This window comes from Enhydra lutris, unplaced genomic scaffold (genome assembly GCF_002288905.1).
Source record: "Enhydra lutris kenyoni isolate GAN:26980312 unplaced genomic scaffold, ASM228890v2 scaffoldscaffold13, whole genome shotgun sequence".
NCBI classification, from domain to species: domain Eukaryota; kingdom Metazoa; phylum Chordata; class Mammalia; order Carnivora; family Mustelidae; genus Enhydra; species Enhydra lutris.
Genome location: NW_019154097.1, coordinates 4249287 through 4261931, shown reverse-complemented (window position 1 = coordinate 4261931; position 12645 = coordinate 4249287). Strand labels below are relative to the sequence as shown.

General features: G+C 50.9%; 2 protein-coding genes across 2 annotated transcripts; both read right to left on the bottom strand.

The window, feature by feature from the left end:
• Positions 1-1002: 1002 nt before the first annotated feature.
• On the bottom strand, positions 1003-2302 carry LOC111145895 (small regulatory polypeptide of amino acid response-like). The gene has a single exon (XM_022501196.1). It carries the CDS (start codon positions 2177-2179, stop codon positions 1946-1948), a length of 234 nt encoding a protein of 77 aa, XP_022356904.1. The 5' UTR covers positions 2180-2302; the 3' UTR covers positions 1003-1945.
• A 4489-nt stretch (positions 2303-6791) lies between these two features.
• Positions 6792-7747, bottom strand: LOC111146180 (histidine rich carboxyl terminus 1). The gene has a single exon (XM_022501614.1). It carries the CDS (start codon positions 7598-7600, stop codon positions 7262-7264), a length of 339 nt encoding a protein of 112 aa, XP_022357322.1. The 5' UTR covers positions 7601-7747; the 3' UTR covers positions 6792-7261.
• Between the last annotated feature and the right edge of the window lie 4898 nt (positions 7748-12645).

Here is a 12645-nt window from a genome sequence, read left to right as displayed (position 1 = left end):
TTTCAGAGTCACGTGATTCCAGCCTGCAGACCTTCCTTTCACTGACCCAGAGAGGTTGTGACCATGCAGCACAGGGACAGAGCTCCAGGCCTGGGTCCTGATACTTGGGTCCAGCTGAAAGGCACCTGACCTGGACCAGAGCTGACTTTGCTCACCCCTCCCAGACCTTGCACTTCTATCTCTGCCCATCTGGAGCTTCCATGGCCAGATATTTCTTTGTGTCTAGATATGCTCGCCTACCTCTGATATCTGGGCACATCTGAGAACAGGGCCCTGCTGAGTTCTGAAAAAGGCACCACCCAGGACCCCTTCAAGGAAGGACTTCAGGGTCAGCCTCAGCCGCAGAGCTGCTTTGCCGAGGTCAAAACTTGGGGGACAGGAATGGGGGTGGGCAGCACTCAGAGACCGAGCAAAGGCGGAAGGTGTGTATTAAGGGCCTGCATTATAATTTGACTTTTTCCTCTATCTAGTCCTGCTTTCTCCACCCTCCCCTCACAGATGTTGACCCTATAAACATCTTATACCCCAAGCTTTGTCTCAGTATTCATTTGTGGGGAATGCAAGCTGCAACAGTTCCTTTCCACGTGCATCTATGAAGGCCCTGTTTGGGAGCTCTCAGGTCCAGAGTGACCAAGACAAGCTCCCAAGAACTCCTGTTCCTGGGCTGTGCCTCTCCCTTCCCCATTTCCCCTATTCCATCCCTCTCTACCAATCTGACACTCTCCCTGCCCCCTTCCCCCCCTATACCTCTGCAGCCCCAAGCCTCTCTCTGAGAGTCCTTCCTGTGGCCAAGATGGCCTGCCTAGGTACCTTAGAGCCCAGACCCTTATCAGGGTCAGTTTTGCCACCCTCAAAAAGAGTCCTAGGAGAGCCATCTATTCAGCCCTGAATGGACATATGAGCAAGGAGACCCAGAAGTTTGCAACCCTCAAACTGTACTCTAAATATGGCACAGCATTTATTTCCCAGTACAGAAAAAAAAAAAAAAAGCAGATTTTCTGTTAATAAAAACTGAACATCTCTTTATTTGTGATGAAAACAAGAGCTTTGTTACAGGCTTTTTTGATGTAACATAACATTTTAACTTATTTGGGATTATCTTTCAGTTCATGATTTTTCCATCATTCCTAATGATGCAAGTCATTCACATTCTCTAAGAGCACAAGTGACCTATAAGAAGACAGTAATATAGTCTCATTCAAAATATGTTTCAAAGTCTTCTTTCTGGCTTTCCTGTTAATCAAACAGCTTGTACTTTCTGTGACCATGTTTTTTTCTCTTCTGTTTCATTTTGTAGTTTTCAACACTGGTTCTTGAGAAACCTATATAAGGATATACATTTTCAATAATAAAATAAATGCTTGGTTCCCAAGGAAGCAGTCTTTTGGTTGCAGAACTGCAGGTCTAATTTCAGACAATCGGCAGGGGACTGGTCTCAGGGCTGAGTTCTGTGCGTTGTGCCCTGGCAAGGAACCAAACGACTCCCTCAGCAGAGCATATAAAAATGTAAAAATGTTCACTCGAGGGCACTCTTTCTTCTGGTGGCAACAGAACCAGTTTCACCAGCATGCTGGGATAACCTGAGTGAACTAGCCCTCTGTTCCTGATAAACTCCAGTCATACCACCGTTAGTCTGTAGAGCTGGCCCCCGTGCAATCTGACCCAGTCACTCACTCTTCAGGCCTCCCCTAGGCCCCATCCTGTGGGCAGGGTCCAGCTGAGTTCTCAGGGGTCAGAGCTGAATTCCACCTGGTCCTGGCCCTGCAGATCTACCAGGCTGGCAGACACAGCAAGCTGGGATGGGATGGCACTGGGAGTTTGCCGAATACAACAGGCAGGGAAGGCCAGGAAGGCCAGACTTGAAGTAGTGGAACAGCAGGAAGGCTTGCTGGTGGGTGAGTGGGTCTGACTCACCAGCAAAACAAATCCTAGGAACTGAGAGGCCTCACATGAAGGTCCAGAAGTCCCGGGCACCCACCGCTGCCGCAGGCTGGGTATGGCGACCCGGGCCTGTGAAGAGAGAAGCCTCCTGGCGAAACGTGGCTACCGTGAAACTGTGGCCAGGGCCCCCCTGAGGATCCTGGGCCCTCGAGTCACAGCTGAAACAGCACAGGAGGCAGGTGATGGCTACGGTGACCACAAACAGCACCGCCACCACTCCAATCACTGCTGTTTCCATAGCCCAGCACAGCAGCTGACCGGCTGAGCAACCAGGGGTGTGTCTTAGAGTCTTAGCTCCCCATACGCACCAGGGGGTTCTGGGTGGTAGCAGGCACCCCGCTCTTCCAGCCGCGCTCCTTGTGGGCTCCTAGGCAGGTGCTGGTCTGAGGCCCTGCAACACGGCCCCACTAGGCCGTTGGGTGCTCCGCATTGCACCAGTCAGACCTCAGTTGGTCTCTGTTACTGTTCTCTAAGCTTCTGGCCAGGATCCCAAGTGCCGTGGTCAACTCCAGTGGCAGCTCCTGGAAGAAGACCTATCCTGAAAGATGTGAGCTCAAGAATCCCCGGACTTGGAGGGGCTGAGCGAGAGGGAGCAGAAGACTTTGCTCAGAGATAACCTTGCCAGCCGGGCCCTCTGGTGCCGCCTACCCATTTCAAGAGAGTTTGTCTGCTCAGACAAAAGACAAAATACTCCCCCTCCTGGGGCTCCAGGATGAGCCTGGGCTCCTCCCCTGCAAGAACCTTGGGCCGGTCCTTGAGTAGGCCTATCTGCCGCCTCCTGAGCTCCTGGCCTCAGGCAGGAGGCAGGCAGGCAGGTGGGGAGGAGGGCAATGCCAGCCCTGGGCAAGGTCGGGGTGGGAGCGCTACACGGTCACCTTGAGGGCCAGGGGGCCTTCGGCGGGGGTTGCAGTCCCTTCCTACATGGGACTGGAAGAGGGCTGTTTAGAGAGGGCGGGCTACGCTCCCCCCGGGACCTGACCCGCTCCAACGACTAACATCCGAGCTCCTTTGCCCTGTAGTTCCTGCTCCCGAGAAGCCCTCTTCTGCACGGCCTCCCCCCAGTCCTCCTCGCCGCAGGCTCACTCAGCCTGCTGCCCACACTCAGGTGCTAGGACAACTTACCCTGGGCTTCCCCGAGTGACAGCGCTGGCTGTACGCGGTGCCATGGCCTTCTGACCCGGGGGCCACCCCACGGGCCACCCCACGGCACACTCATCCCTGGGTCCTACAGCCTTTGTCCTGCTTCGGACAAGGCTCCGAGATGTCTGACGAGCTGTGAGCACTTCCTGAATTCCTTCCTCCGATTGTGTGGGCCCAGGACCCGCACAGCTGCCGAGCCCCCTTGGTGACTGCACTCACCCCACCCCCACGCACACCCACGCCGGCCCTGCCCTGCGCAGTCGCAGTTGTGTTCTCCGCTCAGCCTTTCCGGGTGAAGGGTGAGTCCGGCCCGGCCGCTGAGTCCGCCAGGAGAGCTGCGTCCTCTCCGTCAGTCACAGCTCTTCTACAGCTAACCCCCTGCCCTACCCCACTTCCAGAAAGGAGGCTCTACCCAAACTATGAGGAATAGGACAGAGAGAAACAATGCTTCCGGGTGCCAGACACAGCCAGGCATTAGCTCATTTAATGGCCCAGCAACGCTGGCAAGTGATATTGTCTACATTTCACAGACAAAATGCAAATAGTGATAACCACCTGCCTGCAGCCCACTGCTGATGAGTCGTAGTGATAACAAGAGCACCAAATGGTTGAAGGGGAGACTTCCTCCTTCCCCTCATAGCTCAGTGCTCTTCCCGGGTACCACAGGGCCACGGAGCAATCACCTCTTTCTGCGGCTTTACTGATCGGAGTGCAAAGACTCAGAGAGGGCAAAGGGCCAGCCTGAGGTCACACAGCCTGGGTCTTTTGCAAGCTGTCCAAGGCCCCAGTGAATTTTTTTTAGTACCAGTTTTAGGGAGATGCTTAAGCACAGAATGAGTGACTATTGGGACTCCATGAAGCCTGTCAAACTCACTCTTCCTTTTTCCTGGAAGAGCTCAGGGCTCTTCCTCTGTATGAGCAGTGCTGGGCAAGCTGAGCCTGTGGCAGGAAGCTGGACACCTCGAATTGTTGCTATTAACTGGGGCAACCAGAGCAGAGAAGGAAACATGAACCAATCTGTGGTGTGTGGTTTCAGACTGAATTACCAAAATCAACTCACCAATTCAGGATGTAGAAGGCACTAGAGGAATCAGGTTTCAAGCTGAGTTATTTGTTTTCTGACTTCTGGTTTGCCTGTTCTTTGTGGATGCAGAAGAGTGGGAGGCCATCTATGGTAGATGTGTGCTTTTCAGCAGTTTTAAACTGGAATAAAGGGCAATTGCTCAGCCCTCTTATCTTCCACCTTGTATGGGTTTCCTTATCTGACTCTGAGATTTGGGGGCCCTTCCTTGATTCATCAGTAAAACAGGCCTTCTGGTCTGTTCTCACAACAGGCATTCAGTATTTGAATGGATGCTGGTGGCACAGTGAGAGGGACCTGGCTTGTGTTGTGAGGACAGGCGCAGTCTGCTCTGAAGGCCTCTCGGGGTTTCACGTCACACAGGCTGTCTGCCATGTGGAATGACCAACACGGCGCCTCAAGCCCAGGGCAAAAGCAGCAATCTCATAAAGAAGGACGAAGTGTAGATGCCTTCACCACAGTGCCTGTTGCGTCCATCCCCCCACAGCCTTGTGTCCTGTGACAAGTGGCAGCAGCACAGTCAGGCAAGTTAGAAAGATCAAGACAGCCATACGTGTTTGCCCATAGCTCAGAGATGTCCGTACTAAGGGTTTTTTCTGGGTATGTTCTCTTCTTCTTGTGACTATTGTCATCCTGTGACATACAGCCACTGCCCGTGGACCCCAGATGCCATATGACTCCCCAAGATAACTATAACAATCACTTAGATATGTACCTGTCCTCCCATATCCACCATCAGCAACTGATCAGAAATAGACCACATCCCACACTTTCCCTTATATTAGCAAGGGCAAAGATGATGGCAGACATCCGAGAACAGAAAGGAGAGAGCTGTCCCAGAGACTCCAGGCCACACTGAGGTAAGGCAGGCCATCTGAGTCTTGGGGATCCACAGAGAGATGAGGGAGAGGGGATGTTCAAGCCAGCAGGCCACACATGTCCTTCTGTTAAATGTTTCCCCCTTCTCCGACCGCCAACACCGGGGATGGAGTGGGAACCCAAGCTCCCTCAGCAAGGCCCCAGAAGCTCAGAGGCTTAATCCTCTCGGGGCCCTACTGCTATACTTGGTGTCCCATAAGCCCCAAGTTTCTGGCAGTGGTTATTCCAATCATATTTACTTTTCCAGAGAGCACAATGTTCTGAGAATTTTTCCTGAGCATCTGTTGTGTTGGCTGGTTCTGCGCTGGGGGCTGGGAGCCCTCAAAGTTTCTCAGATCTAGGAGGGCAGGGGCCCCCTGAATCCTGCCATAAATCTTGGGAGAAGAAGAAAATGTGATCGTATTCCAACAGAACTAGAAAAATAAATACTAAAAGCAAACTGGAAGCCTATGGGAGGGAGTGACAACTTCTTCTTGAGAAAAGACTCAGAGAGGGGAAGGTATGAAGTGTTTTCTGGGGCCAATGATGGAGCAGCATGGACAGGACAAAAGGAGCAAGGGGTAGGAACTGGATCAGGGGGCTTTGAATAGACAACCGAGAGGCACAGACTCTCCCCCAGGATGATGAGGGGTTTCAGCAGATCCCTCAGACCATGCACAGACGCTTCAGAAAGGGCAGGGCTGGAGGGGGGCAGCAACCCAGGCTGGAGGGACAAGCTAGGGCAAACACAGGAATGCAAGAGGGGAGGAGGATTTGAAGGACACGGCAGAGATAAAATCAGCAATACCTACTGACCCATGGCCCAGAAATCTAGTGTGGCTGTCAGTGTGAATCTGCCTCCCTTTCCCCCTCACACCGCCCAGCCCTCACAGAGACTCCACTGGGAAATAGAAAAGAAACAGGATGTTCTGTTCCAATGAGTCACCAGGCCCCTGACTTTCTGGCCTATTCTCAAGCCCCTCCCCACCACCTCTCCTGGCCCCCAAGGCTCTCCTCCCTCCACTTCCCACCCAAACACAGGCTGAAGGCCTCAGAACAAGATTTCCTTCCTCCCTGTGGAATTCTGCCAGCTATTCGTGGGATATTTGAAACATGCCTCCAGGCTTTCGAAAGAAGGAGTCTCTGCTATCCCATTTTAGGGATGAGGCAACTGAGATCCCGAGGAGGCAAGCACTCTCCCAAGGCCACCTAGCACCACCTCCTCCAGTTAAAGAACCTCTCCATCCCTCTGGTATACACAGGCATCCATGGGCACAGGAAGCTGGAGACTCAAAGCTTGGATAAGAAACCCTGACCCAGTTACCAAGGAAATATTTAATTCAACACAGCCCACAGAGTGGAGCTTCTGCAGGTCCCAGAGCTCAGTCTGCCCTGGAGATGGGCTGGGAAGATTGCTGGAGCCCTTGGGGGCCAGCCTGGGTGGCCTCATCCCTCTTCTCCCTGAGCCCCTGGACTGTCCCACAGAGGCCCAGAGCCCCCCCGGTACACAGAGAGCCCTCTCTGGGCGGGGCCGCATGCAAACCCTAAATCCTCCCTCAGAGCCTGGGTCCAGAGCTTTCTTTCCCTACTACCCTTGGAGCACCATAGGTCCCACCCAGGTTCCCCCAGCACACAGCTGGCCCTCCAGCACCAGGCAGAAGGCACCTGTGTCAAGCATTCACTTCTTGTCAGAGACAAAGGTCCCAGGGCAGTGCAGACACATGCCTGGCTGCTCCCTCTCCCACCTGTGTTAGTCAGGAGCCTCTTCATAAAAGCTTCTTAGCACGTTTTATTTTCTTGCATCAAGGCATAAGTGAATTGACCTTGCAGCCTCATATTGCCTTCTCTCCAAATACAAGGGCATTGCTGGCCCCTCCCAGCTAGCCCCCTGGCCAGTACGTCAGAAGACAGCCCTTCAGAGAGCCCTGCACATCTTCTCTGCGTCCACGTGCACTGACATTCCCTGGGAGGCACCAGGCACCAGGTGACATCTGTCCCCAAAGGAGACCCCTGCTCTCACCCCGTTACCCTCCAGTGTGCGCAGGGCCACCCCCAGTGGCCCTCGGTTCTCTCCTCATCGTACTCCGGGGCGTAGTATGCAGAAGCAGTCCAGTAGGAGCGGCGCACCCTCCCCAGCGTTTCCTGCAGAGAGGCGCCCCTCTGCAGGGGAGCACAGGGGTCCACGAGTCCGGAGTCCCAGGGACAGTAGGTAGGGCAGGCCTGGGCTGCCATTCACAGGTGTCAGCGGCGGCCTCGGCGGGCATGGTGGGCGTGGTGGTGGGCGTGGTGCTGGTGGAGGTGGTGGTGGTGGAGGCCCGCACGGTGCGTGTGAGGCACGTGGCCAGGATGATGGAAGTGGTGAAGGTGTCCCAGGTGGCCCTGGCGCGGGAAGAAGCAAGGCTGGGCCCAGCGGACGCGGTTTCTCCTGGCAGCCGGTCGGTTCCTCTCCACATCCACACGGAGGTCCTGCTGTCCGCGGCACAGGCAGGCGGCCAGCAGCAGCAGCAGGAGGACGGCCACAGCAGCGCCAATGATCAAACCCACGAGGCCTAGCATCTGGACGCTGGACGGGCCTTCCATCTGGCAGCTCCTTGCTGCTTTCTCCCCTTCGGTAGCCTCTGCTCAGCCTTCACAGTCCCGGAACCTTGTTGTCTCGGCCCCCGCGGGCTGGAGAACAGCCAGGGAATGTGGGCGCAGCCTCTTTGGGCCGGAGCTGCCTGCCAAGTGTGAGGCCAAGCGACTGTTAACTCTGGGGAGGTCCATGGGGACGCTGGGTGGGGACAGAGGCATCAAGCAGGGCTGTGGAAGGAAGAGCCCTGAGACTGGGGACAAGAGGTCCAGGCCCCCCACCTCTGCCACCTGGCCAAGTGACCAGGCCAGCCCCCTCCCCTCCCTGGCCTCAGCAGGCACCACTCTTAGATGGGACAACATAGCGAGTAAGAATGTGGGTTCTGGAACAACACAACTCATTAGCTCTGTGACTGTAACACAAGTTACAGTAACACAAGTACTGTGTTAAGTAACACATGTTACTTAACTTCTCTGTGCTTTAATTTCCTCATCTGCAAAATGGCCAGTAAGAGTACTTTCCAGGGCACCTGGGTGGCTCAGTGGGTTAAGCCTCTGCCTTCGGCTCAGGTCATGATCTCAGGGTCCTGGGATCAAGTCCCGCATCGGGCTCTCTGCTCAGCGGAGAACCTGCTTCCTCCTCTATCTCTCTCTCTGCCTCTCTGCCTACTTGTGATCTCTCTCTGTGAAATAAATAAATAAAATCTTTAAAAAAAAAAAAAGTACTTTCCAGCATACACAGGGTTTTCTAAGGACTCAAGGGGTTAAGATTTACAAAGCGCTTACTAGTCCCTGACACGTTTTCCCTCAATATTACTGCAGTGGAGTGTGGCCCCGGGAGACCTCAGCCTTTGTGAGTCTCTGGCTCCCTGTCCAGCCACCCAAGTCCTCCTGGACAGGGACAGGCCCTATGGAATGAATTGTCCTGTACTTCAGGAGCTCAGTGAGGTACTGCGGGCAGATCTGCATCATTGGGCAAGTTGAACCCTGTCTCTAGGTCCTCGTTGCCGCCGGGTCTGGGTGTTAGACCATGCTCAGGAGGCAGGAAGGAGGCTGCTGAGCTCAGAGAGGCCAGACCCCATCCTGCCTCCCGGCACCCGTTCAACAGTCTCGACTGTTGAACAGCCCCTTCTGCCGTGGGCTTGTCAGGTCAGAGATGTTCTCATCCTCAAAGCTCCTCTGCACATGCAGCTCTGCATCTCACTCCACCAGACCACAGATGCCCAGGGCCCTCCACAGTGAGGCCCCACATCCTCTGTGTCCTTCTCTGGTGCACGCTCATCTCCCTGCCACCTGGAGGAATGTTTTCAGCAGCTAGCCTCTGCAGATCCTTAGGCAAACCCTTCCCCTGACCCAGCCCAGTTCCTCCTCTGGAAAAGTGCCAGGGCAAGAGGTGACCTCCAGGGACTTTCCCTCTCAGACCTCAGTGACATGAGCTCTCTCGGGGAGGCCTCAAACCCTTAGTGAAAACCTTCTCTGGATGAAAACGCCAAATGCTGTCTTCAACAAAATTGGACTCAGGGGGCAGCAGCTCTAATGAATCCAGGGGTTTTTGTCCTCAGAGGGAAAGCCACTTAAACTTTTAATGATGCCAAAGTGAGAACTCCCTCCTATGGCTTCTGGAGCCCTGGGAGCCCAGCTGCCTTCTCTCAAGGCCCATTAAGGGATGGGGAGGGGAGTCTGCTGGAAAGAAAAGGAGGAAGGCAAACAGAACTTTCTCCTTCTTCTCTAAGGAGACTCCCACTCCACACCAACCACGGGATGGAGGCAGAGCCCTGCAAATGGCAGACATGCAGGGCTTCAGTCGGCACAAAGCGCCGACTGGAATCGCTCAGACCCAGCCCTCAGTGAGAGTTAGAGAAACTGAGGACAGAGAAGGGAAGCAACTTGCTTCAGGTTTCCCAGCTTTGTGGGCTATTGTGTACAGCAGGTAACAAAGACAGCACTATTCCTGGAGTGATGGGGCATCCAGAGTGAGAGGCTGAGATCAGCTGGGGAACTTCCACAGAGTTAACAGGGACAGGGATGGGCAGAAGTGGATGACACTGAACGTTCCACCCCCTCACACACACATACACATGGCATTTGTTTTCTTGAGTGCAGAGTCACTTCCCATCTGGACAGAAGACAGGATCCCAGAGTGGGTATTTGATGAGATGCTTTGAGCACCTGGGGGAAGGTAGAGAGAGCACAGTCCTCTGGGTCCGCAGAAGTGACTGAGACCTTCTTGGTGGCCTGACTGGACACAAGGGTTTGCAGGACTGAAGACTTTAGAGGAATGTGTGGTTGTGTCAGAAAAGCTGTTCTGTACCACTGTGACTGTATTTCTCCCATAGGGTTTGGTCTTCTGCACACTCCGCAGGCTGCCTTCTTGGCCGACGTGCTGGGACCATGCAGATAGGTCAGCCATTTGGAGTTCCTATCATTTAGCTTCATGCCCATACATTCTAGGGCGCAAAGACTTACACTTGCATGCCTGTGCGCCCTTGTAAACTGTTCTGTGGGTAAACTCATGCACCAAGAATTGTGTGCGCACATACTCGTGCACATATGTTCCATACAAGCTCACAAAATTGTGCTTGTACTAGATACAAGTGGCTCTTGGTTGTCCCACAATCCAACCCCTGTTTTCAGTAATTGGTGGCACCACCTAGTGGTGAAACTGTAAATTGCTAGACATATGAAAAAAGATATCAAGGATTGCATCTTATTACCAGGGTTACTAGAATCTAAAAATGGATAAAGAGTAAAATCCCAAAATTTATATTCCATTTAAATAAGATTCAAAAGTCAATCCATGCATGAATTTGGGGAAATTATGCAAATCAGGAAATTTGTTTTCAGATTAAAAATCAAATCAGGAGGGGCGCCTGGGTGGCTCAGTGGGTTGGGGCCTCTGCCTTCGGCTCAGGTCGTGATCCCAGGGTCCTGGGATCGAGCCCCGCATCGGGCTCTCTGCTCAGCAGGGAGCCTGCTTCCTCCTCTCTCTCTGCCTGCTTCTCTGCCTACTTGTGATCTCTGTCTGTCAAATAAATAAATAAATAAAATCTTTAAAAAAAATCAAATCAGGAAAGACCACTTTGAGAACCTATCTCATAAGTCTGGAGGGAAAAAGAATAAAGAGAGAGAGAGAGAGAGAGAGGAAATTCCCAGGAACTCAAATATGCTTATATAATGGACATTCTAAAAGTAGAGAGCAGAGACCATGGAGAAATGATCATTCAAGAAATAAAGAAAATTCCTGAGCAAGAATTGAGCATTTAGATGAGAAGTCTCACTGCATACTAGGCAAATTATTTGCAGGGGTGGGGGTAGCCAGGGCAGACCGTCTAGGTATACCCAGGTGAAATTTTGACATTAAAAATGTTATGTAAAAAAATATAGAAAGGAATTCAGATGGTACAGCTATATAGAAACAGTCTGGCAGTTCCTTACAAAAGTAAACACCTTCTACTATATTACCCAGCGATCACACTTCTTAGTATTAACACAAAGTAGTTTAAAACTTACATTCACACAAAACCTGCACATAGATGTTTACAGCATCTTTATTCTTAACTGCCAAAACTTAGAAGCAACCAAGATGCCCTTCCGTAGAAGAATGAATAAATAAACCAGGGTACATTAAGACAAGAATATTATTCAGCACTAAGAAGAAATGAGCTATCAAGCCATTAAAAGACATGGAGAAATCTTAAATACATTTTGGTAAGAGAAAGAATACAATCTGAAAAAGCTAAATACTGTATAATTCCAAACATATGATATTCTGGAAAAGGCAAAACTATGGAGACAAAAGGATCAGTGATTGCCAGGAGTCAGAGACGAGAGAAGCATGAAGAGGTGGGGCACAGAGGATTTTTCAGGCAGTGAAACTATTTCCCAGGACACCGTCATGTTGGATACATGTTATTACACATTTGTCACAGCCCTTACAATGGACCACACAAGAGTTAAGCCTAATGTAAACTATGTACTTTGGTTGCCTATGATGTATCAATGGAGGTTCATTAATCACAACAAATGTGCCACCGTGGGGCCAGATGATAGTGGGGGACGCTATGCACATGTGGGGACAGGATGGATATGGGAAATCCGTGTACATGCCACTCAATTTCGCTGTGAATCTAAAACTGCTCTAAACAAATAGTCTATTCTAAAAAAGTAAAAGGATTAAGAAATGATCCTACAAGCAACTGGAGCTGTTCAAACTGTCTCAAAGAATAGAGCAAGATAGGAACTTTCCTTTATTTTTTAATTTATAAAATTTACTTCTACTTTCTAATTTACTTTCTAAACCTAGCATAACCCTGATACCAACCCTGACAATGATCGCATAAAAACACCGCAAATATCAAAACTCTAAAAAATAACATATTTATATCCCTAGCAGAATGTTGAAAGACTAATGCTCCATAAACAAATAGTTTATTCTAGGAATGTGAGAGTGGCTTGATATTTTTAAGAAGTCTATTGTTATAATTATTTATACAAATAGGTAAAAAGAATAAAACCACTTAATATCCTTAGTAGGAGGCAGAAAGGCATTTGATAAAATTCATTATTCATTCTTGATATATATATATGTACATATATATATAGGAACAAAAAAATAGAGTGTATTAGAAGGATACTCCCTTCACATGATTAGAAAGAAAAATATTTCAAACTACCAGCCAACATCATGACTGATGGGAAGAAAACAGAGATGTTCTCATGAAATCCAGGGAAAAGTGAGAATGCTCACTCATACCAATTTCACTTAGCACATTTTTTTTAAGATTTTATTTATTTATTTGACACACAGAGATCACAAGTAGGCAGAGAGGCAGGCAGAGAAAGAGGGGGAAGCAGGCTCCCCACTGAGCAGAGAGCCTGATGCGGGCCTCGATTCCAGGACCCCGAGATCATGACCTGAGCCAAAGGCAGAGGCTTAACCCACTGAGCCCCCAGGCACCCCACTTAGCACATTTTTAAAAGAGCACAAAATAAAAAGTAGAAATATTTACTATGTAATTACATATCTAGAAACCTTAAGAAATTATGCTAAAAACCAT